This window comes from Cyprinus carpio, unplaced genomic scaffold (genome assembly GCF_018340385.1).
Source record: "Cyprinus carpio isolate SPL01 unplaced genomic scaffold, ASM1834038v1 S000006759, whole genome shotgun sequence".
NCBI lineage: Eukaryota > Metazoa > Chordata > Actinopteri > Cypriniformes > Cyprinidae > Cyprinus > Cyprinus carpio.
In genome coordinates, this window is record NW_024879356.1 from 586,015 (window position 1) to 601,362 (window position 15,348).

The window sequence follows — 15,348 nt, forward strand, 5'->3', positions numbered from 1 at the left end:
GGAACTTTCCATTCTTATGGGCCATACAAACCAGATTTGTGAAAGGAGCTGTTCAGTTTGTTGTCCTTAAACTTTGAAAAGAATTAGCATATTTGAGCGTTTATGAAAGGATAACTGTGAACAATTTAAAACAAAATATGAACAGGGCTAACCTACAAATTGGCGTCAAACATCAACAAACAAACATTTTTTTTTTTAGATTGAGACTTAAAAAGTAACATTTTTTGACTTTTTCCAGCGCCTTCTTTGTAACTTGTCTGCGTAAAAAGCCCGACGTTTTATTTTGAAATGTTGAATGTGGCAGTAACCTGTGGTTTCCGGCTTCATCAGACGGCGGAGCTACATTGTAAACACACAGCGTCCATTTTCAAACCCGTCCGCAGAGCCATCGCACATCACCGCTGAACATGGGGGCCGTACTTGGGCTTTGTTCCATGGCCAGTTGGGTAAGATTACATATTAATATACTGATGAAATATAAATAGAATCGTATAGATGTGCGAAGGAAAATAACTATTTGGTTTTTAGCGAGTTTATCTTGTGATGATGACATCTTCATCGGGGAAAAAATCGCGAAAGAGAAAACGGTTTGTCTGGCCCTTCACGATGATCTTCATTCATAAAACCCACTGAATCTTTTTAATATTGACAAAGAATGACACACCACGGAATATTAAGTAATTGCATCACGTTGTGGTTTGATTTAAATCAGTTGTTTTGCTTTTCTAGATGTACAATTTCATGTTGGGTGGTTCCCATGCTGTGATGAAGCACAAAATGTTTTTATATTAATAACGTTACATAGCAATTGTGTTGTTATATTTTGCATAGTTTTTATCACCAAATGACAATATTACTACTTTTACTCGTAATTGCAGCCAAATAACCTTACTCGTAGATAAACAGTATTTTATCGGCAATTGTGATCATGACAGCAACTCATTGTGTGATGTTTTTGGGGGGTTAAATGGGACACACATAGATGATCTTCTACCATAACACGAGGTTTTCAAAGAAGGTCACATGTTTGTTAGGATTTCAAGTGTTGCGACATCAAAACACCGATTAGATGTCAGTTCACGACACAAACACACACACAGGAGAGAGATGAGGAAACTGGGGCCTGAGGCTATGTAGCAGTATTTACTTTTCAATAACACTTAGTTAAAAAAAAAATTATATAATAATATAATATATATATATATATATATATATATATATATATATTGTTGTTTTCAGATATTATAAAAAAAAAAAAAAAAGTTTTGTAATTAATTGAATAAATTAAATTTTAATATTTTATTATTACATATCTAAAATATTTATTATATTAAATGTATTAAAAAAGAAAACTATTATTTCAAATTTTTTTAAATAATGTTTGAGAATACTACTGTTTTTACTGTATTTTTGAACAAATAAGTGTAGCCCTGTTGAGCTTGTTATATAAGAGACTTGACAAAATAAATAAATAAATGAAAATCTTAATGTTCATAAGGACTCCCATATTTAGTAGTGTGAATATTTTTAAAAGATGTTTAACCAGACCTTTATTTTAGGAGGGATTTAATGTCCTCTTTAATCACATCTATCTAAACTCTTTTGTTACGTAAAGCCAGACAAATTTAGCCACAAGCCTAGTGTTTTACCCGGAGTACAAATGAAGGATGAGGCCTCTTTAATTAGACTGTTTTTTAAACACTGATGTGAGTCACTTTGAAGTCATGTTTATGCGTCACCCAGTCCTGCTCATTTTGAAGAATTAAGCTGTTTATGTCTAGGGATGATAAATCAGCATCATATTGGTAATTGAAAACTGAGATTTTCAATTGCACTTTTCAAAAGCATTAATTGCCCATCTTTCATATGTTACATTGTGCTGTTGTAATGGCAAAATGAACTTATATATAATATTCTGCTTCTATTTGTTACAGATGGTGTCATTTATTAATTAATAGCCAAAAAAAAAAAACGAAAAAAAAAGTCATAATGATTTTATAATTATCAGTCACAATATCTTGCACAATGCTTGCCTAATTATAACTCATCTGGTGCTTAATATATATATTTGGGGTACTATCTGACAGGTTTTACAGAAATATGCATGCTGAGATAAAAAGAAAACTACGACAGCCCTAGGGTCTGAAAAAACAAAAAAACAATCTTGTGATCTGAAGAGGGAGTGTGTGGCTGAAGTTCACTAAATATCTGAAATTTGCTTACATCAGATTTAATGTAATTTTTTTTTATCTTTGCAGATTCCTTGCCTTTGTGGCAGTGCTCCCTGCCTGCTGTGCAGATGCTGCCCGAGTGGAAACAACTCCACAGTCACTCGGCTGATCTATGCCTTCTTTATGCTGCTGGGTGTGGCCATCGCCTGCATCATGCTCATGCCAGGCATGGAGGGGCATCTGAAGAAGGTGACCCAGCATTCCTGAGCGTTTCATTTAAATTAAAGTTTTGCATTTATTTTATAGGGTTGCAGCTGAAGCAATCTGATCCTTTATTCTTAACGTCACTGCAGATTCCAGGCTTTTTGTGAAGGAGGAATGGGGTCGTCCATCCCGGGAGTCCAAGGTCATGTGAACTGCGATGTGCTGGTGGGCTATAAGGCTGTGTATCGTGTGTGCTTTGGAATGGCTATGTTTTTCCTGCTCTTCTCTCTCATCATGGTAAAGGTCAAGAGCAGCCAGGACCCAAGAGCTGCTGTGCATAACGGGTATGTAGGCGTTAGTGTGACCTAATGCTTCAAGTCTTGACCTGTAACTCAGGTTGAAGATTGGAATCCTTATGAGCAAGACTAAAATAATTTCAGAAATGTCTCATTGAGCTTCCTCTAAATATTCATATCTTCTACAGGTTTTGGTTTTTCAAGTTTGCGGCTGCCACTGCTATTACAGTTGGAGCTTTCTTCATTCCTGAAGGCCCTTTTACTACTGGTAAAGTTTTATTTTATTACCTTAAATATGAAATATGCATGCAAATATGCATAACAACTATCATTAAAAAATAACTGTTGAATGTGAAACATAGTTTACATTAAGTATACATTATACAGCGGAATTTATCATAAAAGATAGCAAAAACAGCACAGTGTTTAGTCAGCTTAAGTGATGAGAGAGTGAGATTAGGCAGACTTGAGTTGTTTCTCAGATTTATTTGTGAGGATCTAATGATGAGCTTCTGTTGGGTCTCTTCCAGTCTGGTTTTACATAGGCATGGCTGCAGCGTTCTGTTTCATCCTCATCCAGCTGGTGCTCTTGATCGACTTTGCTCATTCTTGGAACGAGTCCTGGGTGGAGAAAATGGAGGAGGGAAACTCTCGCTGCTGGTATGCAGGTATGCAGTAAGAGAACTTGATTTGTTCAGTCCCACATAAGAATCAAAAAACTTTTTCCAACAAGCAGCAGTGCAGCACAACAACAAATATAAATGTATAATCGACTAGTAGACTTCAATGCTCTGCCATGATGCTTTAAGCTTGACATCGATTAGTCGCCGGCCCTATAGAGGGTGCAACAAGATAAGAAATCTTTGAAGGACTTCCACATTTACGCTCCGTTTCCAAACAGTTAAAATATTAAATAAATGCATACTCTGACACGAGACATATGTGATTATATTACTGGATGCTCAAAATTGAACGGGATAATGCACGTTTTAAACAGCTTATTGTATAAGTAACAGGTAAGTTAATCAGCATTCTAATCTAATGTGCTGCTGCACTGTAACACACACACATAGGCTACAGACAGTAGCTCGTACATCACGTGCAAATCGTGCGTGCACAGAATCATTCAGCGCAGAAATGTATTGTCAACACTGTTCTGTGATTTCTCAATAAAATAGCTTAGAAACTGAAGAGTTGAAGCATATATTTCTTAATAACTAAATCCCACAGCTTCACTACTAGTAGAGTCGCTACCAGGTAGAATTAATTCACACACGCAATCGCTCTCACTAATGCATTCATATAAATGTAATCTTTACTGTGCTACTTTATCTTTATCTGATTTAGAACGAGCAGAAATCTGTGGGAAATATAAGGACCCAAAGACAAAATAACTGATAAAAATGAGCTGTTATAGGAGCTATAGCCATGTGAGCAGCACTGTGTCATATGCCATAGCTGTGCACGAGGTGAGCTCCGGACTTATTTGTTCATTAATGATGTCATCAGTGTCTAGTTGATTTCGACTTTAAAAAAAAAAAAATTAGAAGTCGTTCAAACCCTAAATACTGTTCAAAAGTTTGATCAATTTCTTTTTTTTAATGTTTTTGAAATTAGTCTCTCATGCTCAGCAAGGCTTATTCTTTTGCTTAAAAATACAGTAAAAACAGGAATATTGTGAAATATTATTCCAATTTAAGTTTTCTAGCATAATATATTTTAAAATGTCATTGATTCTTATTATCAATGTTGAAAACCATGTTGCTGCTTAAAATTTTTGTGGAAACTTAAATTTACATTTTTGTAAGAATTTGGTATAGTTTATTTTTTTTATTTTTTATTTTTGATGAAAAGGAAGTTTAAAAGAACAGAATTTATGTCACTTTTGATTTTGAATTGGTTGCATCCTTACTCGATAGAAGTTTCTTTCGAGAAAATCTTGCCAATGGTAGTTAGTAGTGCATATCTTCAACATAAACAATGTCATAAATAGAACACATTATTTTTATATTTTACAGTGTATGCAGTCATGAAGACTGATTGTATTGTTCTAATGTAATTTATTTTTTCTCCCATCCATAGCTCTTCTGTCTGCCACAGCCATCAACTACGCTCTGTCGCTGATGTCTCTGGTCTTGTTCTACGTGTATTACACTCACTCTGATGGCTGCACTGAGAACAAAGTCTTCATCAGCATCAACATGCTGCTGTGCGTTGGTGTATCTGTCATGTCCATCTTGCCTAAAATCCAGGTAATAAATACAAAAAGTCTGTTTGTTTGACTAGTATTGAAACTGTGATCATCTCCTATACTTCAGTATTGCTTTAAATTTTGGATATGTGTCATATCAGGTGAGCATCAAGTTGTCTAATAATAATTTCTTCATGTCCTTTTCTTTCCGCTGCTTCTCCAGGAGTCCCAGCCCAGATCTGGTCTCTTGCAGTCTTCCATTGTTACTCTGTACACCATGTATCTGACCTGGTCTGCCATGACCAATGAGCCTGGTAAGGACTGTGAGAGATTTGTTTACAGGAACATTCTGCTTTTCATGATATCGGTCTAAAATAATGATATTCTTGCCCTTCAAGACCGCAGATGCAACCCTAGCTTGCTTGGCATTATTGGCCTCAACAGCACCACCCCTGCTGGTCAGGACCGTGTTGTTCAGTGGTGGGATGCCCAGGGTATTGTGGGCTTGATCTTGTTCCTGATGTGTGTGCTGTACTCCAGGTAAGAGAGTTTGCATGTGTTAAAATATAGGGTCTGTTTTAGAAGCTATTTTTCAACACAGCAGTCAAATTTGTCTTTTTATTTCCTCAGCATCCGGAACTCCAGCAATGCCCAAGTGAACAAACTGACCCTCACCAGCGACGAGTCTGCTTTGATTGAGGATGGTCCCGCTCCAGACAACTTTGAAATGGGTGATGGCTCCAGCCGTGCCGTTGACAATGAGAAGGATGGAGTCACCTACAGCTACTCTTTCTTCCACTTCATGCTTTTCTTGGCTTCCCTGTATATCATGATGACACTGACAAACTGGTACAGGTATGTGCCCATGTGACGATGTATTTATCAGTTTCATTTCATAATATATTAGTGATCATATTTTAGTTTGATTAGGCCAATTTTGTAAGCAGATCAAGAGCTTATTTTCAGAAATTCAAAAGGCATTTTTCTGGTTACAAAAGTGCATTAATATGCATAAAATTCTGTACATAAATGTATATATACTGAATTGCAATACACCCTTAAAAATAAAGGTTCTTTATGGGCATCAATGGTTCCATAAAGAACCTTTACCATCCATGGAACCTTTTCATTCCACAAAAGGTTCTTTAGGTGAATAGAAATAGAAATTTACCACCAAGCGTGTGTGTGTGTCTTTTTTTGTTTTAATATATTTAATTATTATTCATTTTAGATCTTTATAGTCTTTTAATAATAACTGTCCTTTCCTAACTTTTATAAATGTATGACTTTTATAGATGAATATAAAGCATGTATATATATTAGTGCTGTCAAACAATTAACCGCAATTAATCGCATCCAAAATAAAAGCTTTGTTTAGATAATGTGTACACTGTGTATATTTATTATGTATAAATAAAACAAATGCATGCATGTAAATATTTAAGAAAAATGTTTATATGTTAAATATATTTATATATAATATAAATGTATATACATGTAAATATTTTCAAAATACATATTGTATGTGTGTGTATTTATATATACATAATAAATATAGACAGTACACATTATGTAAACAAAAATGTTATTTTGGATGCTTTTATTAGCGATTAATCGTTTGACAACACTAATATATATTCATATATTCAGCAAGGATACATTAAAGTGTATCTGGGAGATATTTTTAATGTTATAAAAAAAAATTATATTTCAAATAAATGCTGTTCTTTTGGACCTTTCTATTCACCAAAGAATCCAGAAAGAAAAAAAAAATTTATTTCAGAACAGGTATTTTTTTTTTAATATTTATTCTAAGAAATGGTGCTGCCCCCAAACTTTTTAACGGTGATGTATGTATATTTTAACAATAATTTTATAAATTCTTTTTAACAAAAGTCTTAAATCTGCTCTTAATAAAAACAATATACAATATAGTATATACAATATCATCTAGCATTTTGTTGTCATTTAAATGTTTATGGTCAACAAGGTAAACAGATTTATCCTTAAACTCTGAATGAATTTTTTTTTTTCTTGTCAATTTTATAGCCCTGACTCCAGCTATGAGACTATGACCAGCAAGTGGCCCTCTGTGTGGGTGAAGATCACCTCCAGCTGGATCTGCATCTCTCTGTATGTGTGGACCCTGGTGGCTCCACTGGTCCTCATCAACCGTGACTTCGACTGAGAGGACGGACTATCCACATGTATAGGGATAGGAGGGTCTAAATGTAAATACTTGTGAGTGTTTTGTTCGTTCAGCTGACCCTACATGTTTTTTTTTTTTTAACCTTGCATGCTTTTATGTAGTGTTTATTTGTTCATATATGAGCTGAAATAAATGAAGAACATGGCTTGGGTTTCCTGTAATGTGAAGTTAATATTTCCTTCAAGAATTTGTTCTTCAAAATTAAGGATAATATAACCTTGATTAATAACCTCTGTATGTTTAATAAATAAATAAAACGTATTTTAAGTTATTTGTGGAGAGTAGTTGAAAATGCAGGTCATGTTTTCCCATAAATCGTGACATCCATAGTTTCCTATAGAACGCACATATACAGTAGTGAATAAGCATGTGGAAAATTTACAGGCAACTTAAAATAGGAGATTTTGTCATGCTTTTCGCCCCTTGATGATTTGCACCATGAACATGACTAATTTTGACTTAACAGTGCTAAGCCTTTTGCAACTTGCACATGTTAGTTGTTTGCGCACTATTTATTTTATGCTTGTAGCCAATGTGTGTGTTGAACAATGTTTTGCACTGATTATATTATCCTTTGCTGATAAAACCTTAATAGATGACTTGTTTTGCTTTAACATTTATTGTAGCCTATTAAAGGCACACCGGTGGATTTCTTGATGGCAGTTCTCACTTTTTTTGTGTGTCAGTGTTATTTTTTGCCCTTTGACAAGTGCATTGTAATCACCAAATATCTCATCTTATTAAAGGTTAAAAACCCAGATTATGTTTTTTTTTTTAAAGTGAAAGTGACGTGACATTCAGCCAAGTATGGTGACCCATACTCAGAATTCGTGCTCTGCATTTAACCCATCCGAAGTGCACACACACAGAGCAGTGAACACACACACACACTGTGAACACACACCCGGAGCAGTGGGCAGCCATTTTATGCTGCGGCGCCCGGGGAGCAGTTGGGGGTTTGATGCCTTGCTCAAGGGCACCTAAGTCATGGTATTGAAGGTGGAGAGAGAACTGTACATGCACTCCCCCCACCCACAATTCCTGCCGGCCCGAGACTCGAACTCACAACCCTTCGATTGGGAGTCCGACTCTCTAACCATTAGGCCACGACTTCCCCATTGGGGTTCTCGTTGTAGTGTCAATTTGTTTGGGGTTATTGGTATATATTTATTGGTTTAATTATTATTCATTGATGATTACGGTTCAGGTTTCCGATATCGATTTACCTGAAAATATTCCGGTATATGTATTTTTCTAAATGGAAAAACAACAACAACAACAACTAATACTGTAAATTAAACCTTGAACCCTCTCGGTACATTTTTGGTAGATTTTTTACATACAGTAGTCAACATTTGAAGTGGATCAAAAAAAGTTAATCAAAGTTGTCCAAAGATGAACGCATTTTGGTTTTAGGATTTAGGACAACTTAGATGAAAGGTTTTGATCCACTTCAAATGTTTACTACTGTTTATAGGCCTACAGTTCTAATTATCTTCTCAATTTAGTCGTTAGAATATAAATAGATAGTATAGTATAGTAGTGAATGTGCCTCTTTTACTTTTTCGTTTGTGACATAGTCACAACATAAACTGATTTACTGACGTCCTTCCACGGTTCAAAACAGATATTTTATATTTTTAGTTGTACGTATTTAAAAGTGGAAGAGATTATCCATTCATGTGGACTCCGCAATCTTTCTCACTACAACCCAGAAGCTACAAATCTGTATTTATTTCTTTAAATTTCATGATGAAATTGTCAGAATAATTTCTTAAGTAATTTTTCAAACTAACAAAGCATATAGACTCTATGCATGATTGCTTCTGCGTTTGGTCTCAGCCAGCTCTGTTACATCCGATGCAGTTCTGGAAGCCATTTTCGCTATTGGTGATAACTGTGTGAAAATGGTTAGGGAGGATGACATATTACACTCGCTGTTTACAAGAGCTTCCCCGGATTACCGTGGATGACGTTAATCGTATCGCGAGGCAATCAGCTGTTACACCCAACAGTAAGAAAGAGAAGGACTTCAAAGTATTGTATGCAAAAACTATTTGGTTAAGTTTTACTTACGAATCAGGACTAACGGAAAATGAGATTTAAAAAGTGTTTTTTTTTTCTTTTTTTGGTTTGTTAAAATCATAAAATAAACTTTTCAACCCAGCCCTATTCGAAAACCAAAAAACAAACCAAAAAAACCCCCACCAGAATCAACGTTTAGATTCCTTTAATGCTACTGCAAAGCTTTGTATAATAATGAAAAGCTCACGGTAACAAGAATCACTGTGTATTGTCCAACATTATAGAACTAACCATAAGCCAAAGTCTTCACGTCTATTTACAGTGACTTTAGGACATCAGGCAGGCACTTCTATACCATATACATAAATGATCGTTGTAACATTTTCTATATGGCTCAATAATAAAATGGGAAAACACGTGCGTCACGAAACAGCTGCAATGTAAACCAGCAACATAACAGCAGCCTAATCTCCTGGTAGAGATTGTGGAAAGGACACTAGCTAGTGAACAGTAACTAGAAGTATCTGTGAAAGGAAGGAATGTCATGGACAGACGGTACCAAAAAAATTCTGGCAAATAAAGGTCATCATTTTGATGAATATTTACAAAAAATGAAAAGGTCTGTTTTCTAGGCTGATTAGCTTTCAGATATCAAGCTGTGGCGTGTCAGAGTTCAGTTCGCACAGGTAGAAGAGCGTGGTCTCGCTCGCCTCCGCCTCTGTGAGGGGCTCCAGACGGATCAAAGAGCTGCGAGGCGTCTCCATCTCCAGGGCCTTGTCCAGCAGGTCTGTGGGTGTTTCAGGGCTCTGGGGCAGGATAGGCTGGCTCAGGTTTTCAGTTGGAGAATCTGGTGGGGCCAGAGGGGTGCATCCATCCAGGAAGGCCAGCAGAGGGCAGGTTGTATACTGGATCAGCTGCTTATCTGAATGACGTAACCAACACGCTAGTAAACAAAGCACAGTGAGGGCACACAAATGACACCGATTTATAAACGAACATGCAACAATTACCTGTGTTGTCAGGCTCAGGATTCCCTTTGTTGATGCTATCTTTTGTTTCCGAGACCGCTTCCTGCCGACAGCAAAAAAAAAAAAAAAACAGCTTTATCAAAAATATGACAATGCAGAATAAAATTAAACAAGTCATCATGGTGAATTATAGAAGCTGAGCGATGCATCATTGGAAATTATTTTAATGTTTTTCTAAATTGTAAAAGTTAGATTAAAAAAAAAAAAAGGGAAGTAAACACATTATGGCTCATGGAATCTCCAAACAAACCTGTATGATATCTGGGTCAATGCTGAACTGTTTTCCATACAGCATGGCCTGGAAGTCTTCCAGACTGCAGTCAATGCTGTCCAGATAGTCCATCAGCTCAACTCTGCAGTGATTTCATTTACAATGAAATGTTCATTAAATATTCTTAAAGCAGAAATGTGTAATTTTTGCACGACTACAAGACTCACCAATAAAAAGATAAATCAATAATAAAAAATAAAGAGAAATGCAAAGCCTGAATTTTGTTGAATCAGTTATTTAGTAGAATGGAAGCCTATTTCAACCACATGAAAAAAAAAAAAAAAACCTCACTTTGACAGACTTCATAAAAGTGAGATACTACGTGTGGTAAAAAAGTCAAAATTATGAGAGAAAAAGTCAGAATTATGTGACAAAAATTTTGAGATGTCATAATTAGGAGATAAAATCAATTATGAAAAAATATAGAATTTTTTTTTTAAAACACTGAAATTAATTAGATTAAAAATCTAAATTATGAGATTATGAGATAAAATCAAAATTATGGATTATGATTTACCAAAACATTTTTTTTCTTATGTGGTAGAAACTGGCTTTCATAAGTTCTCAGAGTTTGAATAATTATTGTTTACTCAATAGTAAGGAACTTTTTTTTTCTCTCTTGGCAAGTGAGAAGCTCAATAGGATTGATATTAAATCTCAACAGCCTTGTATTGTATATTGGCAACACTGGCCTACTTACTTGCCAAGAAGGTTTATGTTTTGTGAAATGGCTCCATTTTCGCTGAGAATGGAGTCCATCAGCTTGACTGGATCCTCTGAACTTAGAGCTGAGGGTTTGTTCAACTGCAGGGCGCTTGATGAAATGTCAGAGATGAATTTGGGTACTGCTTCTTGTTGAGTGGTTGAATTTGTTCCAGTTTCGTTTGTGCTGTCGTTTCTTATAGTCGGGCTGCTTTCACAAGCAACTTCCACAATTTCAGCATCTCTGTAAGAAATCAAGAAAACACAGATCTCATTTCTAATTTGCTGTCAAAACGTTATGCAAAGGAGGTGCAATGGTTTGAATTAAAACCTAAATGCTTACCCTTGGTCAGCTGGTACCGATACGCCATCTGTAAATTCTGCATCTTCCTCTGTGATGTCACAGATGACGACGTCTTCAGAAATGTCGGAACTGTTCTTCAATCCATTGAGTCCATTCACTGAGGACTAACAGAGACGGCAAGAGATAAGTCTCTGACAAACAGAGCTTCAAGTTCCAATATTAATGAGGAATATCATGTTTATATAAATAAATCGGTCCCCCACCAACGTGAATTTAACTGACGGTGATTCTCACAATTTAAGGTTCATATCCAGGGGCAGGACACTTTCACACAAAGTGAACCCTGCCTCAAATCTCATTAAGAGAGAAAAACGCAAGATAATGAATAGCAACATTACATTTACAATATAACTGACAAGAGCACATTTCCTCCTAGTAGCAAGGACAGACAAAGTGCATGGAACCGAATCATCCCTGGATGGTTTTACACCTACTTTGCTGTGGTCCATAGATTCCTCGAAGATCTGGTGGATGAATTTCGACTTATTTTCTTTTGTGTTGTGTGTAAGTGGCCTGAAATTAGATAGCAAGTACATATTAATCATTAAAGGTATACATAAAGGTATACATAAGCTACATATTAATAATGGTGTAAAATATATTAATATTTGTTTTTCATTTCTAATAATGAAATACAATTTTATTTAAAAAAAAATATAAATTCTTTCTCTCAAAATTACTGAAAGAATTAATTATTAATCAGAATTGGGACCATATATATATATATATATATATATATATATATGGTCCCAATTCTGATTAATAATTAATTTTGAATTTATATTTTTTTTAAATAAAATTGTATTTCATTATTAGAAATTAAAAACAAATATTAATATATTTTACACCATTATTAATATGTAGCTTATGTATGCCTTTATGTATACCTTATTAGTGCTGTCAAAAAATTAATCACATCCAAAATAAAACCTTTGGTTTACATAATATATGTGTGTGTACTGTGTATATTTATTATGAATATATAAATACACACACATACAGCATATATTTTGAATATATTTACATGTATATATTTATATTAATATAAATTATATCAAATATAAATATATTTAATACATAAAAGTAACATTTTTCTTAAAAATATAGAAGCATGTGTTTGTATTTACACATACATAATAAATACACAGTACACACACATAGATTATGTAAACATTTTTTTTAAATTTTGGATTAATCGTTAATTGCAATTAATCTCTTGAACGCATTTTTGCATATTTTTTAGGGTTGTGCTGTTAATTGTATGATTTTGTTATGCTTTTATTTTAATTTTAGTTGGTTCCGTGATTAGCGGTAAATGTCTGTCACCTGTTTTTCAAACGGGAGCGGCAGTTAATACACAGAGCCATAGTTCACTGACAAGCTACGCAATATTCTGTTCATAATTGAGATTAATCGCATTCGATTATGAACACGATATTGCGTAGCTTGTCAGTGAACTACGGCTCTTTGTATGAACTCCCGGTGCATTTGAAAACAGGTGACGGATATTTGCCGCTAATCACGGAACCGGCTTTACTGATGAGACACGCATGACAAATGCATGCGATTAATCGTGCAGCCCTAATATATATATATATATATATATGTATGCGATTAATCGTGCAGCCCTATATATATATATATATATATATATATATATATATATATATATATAATTTTTTTTTTTTTTTTTTTTTTGTTGTTTTTTACAGTACTCATCTTTTATTTAAAATAAGAGTCTTCTGTTAATATATTTTAAAATCTATTTCATTTCTGTGATGGCAAAGCTGAAATTTCAACAGCTTTTATTAGATGCATACACATACTTTTTAGTCTTACCTTTTGCGTTTTAAATTTAGCATACGGTTGTTCTGAACCAATGTGAAGATGAACTGCACCAGCTGCAGGGAACAATACAAAACGTGGCATTAACATTCAAACCCGTGCATTAGATCCTGCTCTTTTTATGCTGAAATACAATTGAAATGTCTGCAAAACTGCTATGTGTAAGTAGAACGTACCTCCTTTATGACCTGCTGCTGCTGTGCATGTTTCTGTCTGAGGTCTGACAGCTCTGTCCAAAGAGCTTCATTCTCTCTGAAGAAAAGACAACAGAAAAGAGAATGAGAGTTAGACATTTTCTGCTGTTGCTAAGATATTCGGAGTGGTTTAACCAGGTTGATACTTGCTGAACAGGGAAGTATTAGGTACAACTAGCGATTAGACTGTCTGTTTCCTTAACTTCTGGGTAAATGCACACGGACGAGATTAAATGATACAGGATAATGCAAGGCACAAGTATAAATTAAGCTTCTAACAGAATATTTCATTACCTTTTCAATGTAGCAAGTCTAGCATCCATGTCTTCTTGCTGCTCATGTACGTTCTGAACGCTTGTCAGAATTTTAGAAAGATCATCTTGCCTTATTTTGCTCTCTTCAGGGCGAGCATTTGACACCTATATCAAGAATAATGACAATCTTAATGACAATATTTTACATTTTAAAATATATGTTCTCTAAATATTTTCATTTGCATTTTATTTTCAGGTCTCTATTTTCTAATTTCGTCATTTTTAACAGAGATTTACCTTTCTTTTGATGTTCTCTAGCAGGTCATCTTGCCCATGTTTGAAATATGGATGCTGGAATTCAACTGGTCCATCTCGCTCTTGCTTCACTATGCCCGTGTCAATGTGCATCACCTTGCGAAAACCATCTGTTTGGAAAGGAAAGGAACAAAGAGACAAAGAAACGAACATTGATCTCTAATTACAGCTGAACAATGAGGAAGGAGGAGAATTTCGGTGAAGCTGTAGCAGTGGAAACAACTTACACATGTTGAGCTGTCGGACAAAACTGGCCATGTTGTTGTGCTTGAAAAACTTTGGGAGAATCTCTTTTGCAAACCTTTGTTCATCCAGTACAAGGAAACTGTTCCCTTCCTATAAAAACAAATGAAGAGCCTTGTTAACAAAATAAAATGGACCTGACTTTTTGTATGTTGTTCCTCATTCTGTAGAATACAATCTGTGTGCATGTTTTTTTTTTTTTAGCTTTACAGACATGGTCAATATAAATACTTGATTGAATGGAAGAGTGTTTACATTCAAAATAATAATAATAATAATAATAAAACATCAAAATGCTATTTTTGTATTTCACAGAGAAATTACAATAAAAATAACAATAAAAAGAATACTATGAAGGTGTGGAACAACATTAAGGTGAGAAAATAATAAAAATGTGAGTTTACTATTTTCCTGATTACAATATTATAATACAAGATCTATTTATAGATACACATTACATACACAAACACACGTACATGTGCAAATCCTCCAAAGAACTAAATAATAATAAAACTGTTAAATAAGAAAATAAAATGGAAAATCTTAATACTTATATCATAACACGACATCTATAATCTGACACACATCCATCATAACAAACATCTAATCGCATAGGACCCGGATCACAAATATCTGTGTCACTGTAAATTAAGCTAGAATGCTAACATGAAAATGCTTTTCATTTAACGTTACCTGGCTCCAGCAAATAAATTCATTTGTATCCGAATCCTCGACGAGGGTCCAAAGCTTGGTGAGAAATGCGGGTACGTTGGAGTTGTGTTTCATTTTTCTGGAGCGAAAATGCAAAGAATAAATAATATGAATCCGATTATTTTCTTGGGTTAGACAAAACACGCTAACCAGTGGAAAAAAAGCGACGCAACTACACAACTTCCTGTAGGATTTGAGAGCTCTGATTGGTCCGTGGCGGCCTTACGTAAGATTGCTCACGTGTATTGTCAGGCGTATGTTGGTGGTAGCCAATGAAAACTCTTCGTTGAAGAGCGAGGGACTTGATTGGTCACTCTTTCACCCC

The 15,348-nt window shown here is 34.8% G+C and overlaps 2 protein-coding genes across 3 annotated transcripts; one reads left to right on the forward strand and one right to left on the reverse strand.

Moving 5' to 3' along the window:
- Positions 1-288: 288 nt before the first annotated feature.
- On the forward strand, positions 289-7,829 carry LOC109052617 (serine incorporator 1-like). Of its 2 annotated transcripts, none has more exons than XM_019070035.2 (10): positions 289-446; positions 2,259-2,420; positions 2,525-2,719; positions 2,860-2,939; positions 3,202-3,339; positions 4,754-4,923; positions 5,086-5,176; positions 5,261-5,402; positions 5,493-5,717; positions 6,912-7,829. In XM_019070035.2, the coding sequence occupies exons 3-10, from the start codon at positions 2,550-2,552 to the stop codon at positions 7,048-7,050; spliced, it is 1,155 nt and encodes a 384-aa protein (XP_018925580.2). In that variant the 5' UTR covers positions 289-446; positions 2,259-2,420; positions 2,525-2,549; the 3' UTR covers positions 7,051-7,829. The 2 variants fall into 2 exon arrangements, with proteins under 2 accessions (XP_018925580.2, XP_042611868.1); XM_042755934.1 differs by having other exon boundaries at positions 383-446; positions 2,532-2,719.
- Positions 7,830-9,284: 1,455 nt separating this feature from the next.
- Positions 9,285-15,193, reverse strand: LOC109052618 (heat shock factor protein 2-like). The gene is made up of 12 exons (XM_042755947.1): positions 15,006-15,193; positions 14,297-14,405; positions 14,052-14,179; positions 13,795-13,919; positions 13,483-13,558; positions 13,301-13,362; positions 11,896-11,974; positions 11,441-11,565; positions 11,096-11,341; positions 10,375-10,477; positions 10,107-10,167; positions 9,285-10,018 (listed from the first exon to the last, which is right to left on the reverse strand). Exons 1-12 carry the CDS (start codon positions 15,096-15,098, stop codon positions 9,741-9,743), a joined length of 1,485 nt encoding a protein of 494 aa, XP_042611881.1. The 5' UTR covers positions 15,099-15,193; the 3' UTR covers positions 9,285-9,740.
- Positions 15,194-15,348: the final 155 nt, after the last annotated feature.

Bases quoted from the DNA above. Each gene is read 5' to 3' on its own strand.
- LOC109052617 (XM_042755934.1), top strand. From the start codon at position 408: ATGGGGGCCGTACTTGGGCTTTGTTCCATGGCCAGTTGG. The intron at 447-2,258 runs GTAAGATTACAT...TTATCTTTGCAG, and splicing joins TTTGTTCCATGGCCAGTTGG to ATTCCTTGCCTTTGTGGCAG. The intron at 5,177-5,260 runs GTAAGGACTGTG...TTGCCCTTCAAG, and splicing joins TGCCATGACCAATGAGCCTG to ACCGCAGATGCAACCCTAGC.
- LOC109052618 (XM_042755947.1), bottom strand. From the start codon at position 15,098: ATGAAACACAACTCCAACGTACCCGCATTTCTCACCAAGCTTTGGACC. The intron at 13,559-13,794 runs GTAATGAAATAT...TCTTTTCTTCAG, and splicing joins AGACTTGCTACATTGAAAAG to AGAGAATGAAGCTCTTTGGA. The intron at 11,342-11,440 runs GTAAGCATTTAG...GATTTCTTACAG, and splicing joins TCGGTACCAGCTGACCAAGG to AGATGCTGAAATTGTGGAAG.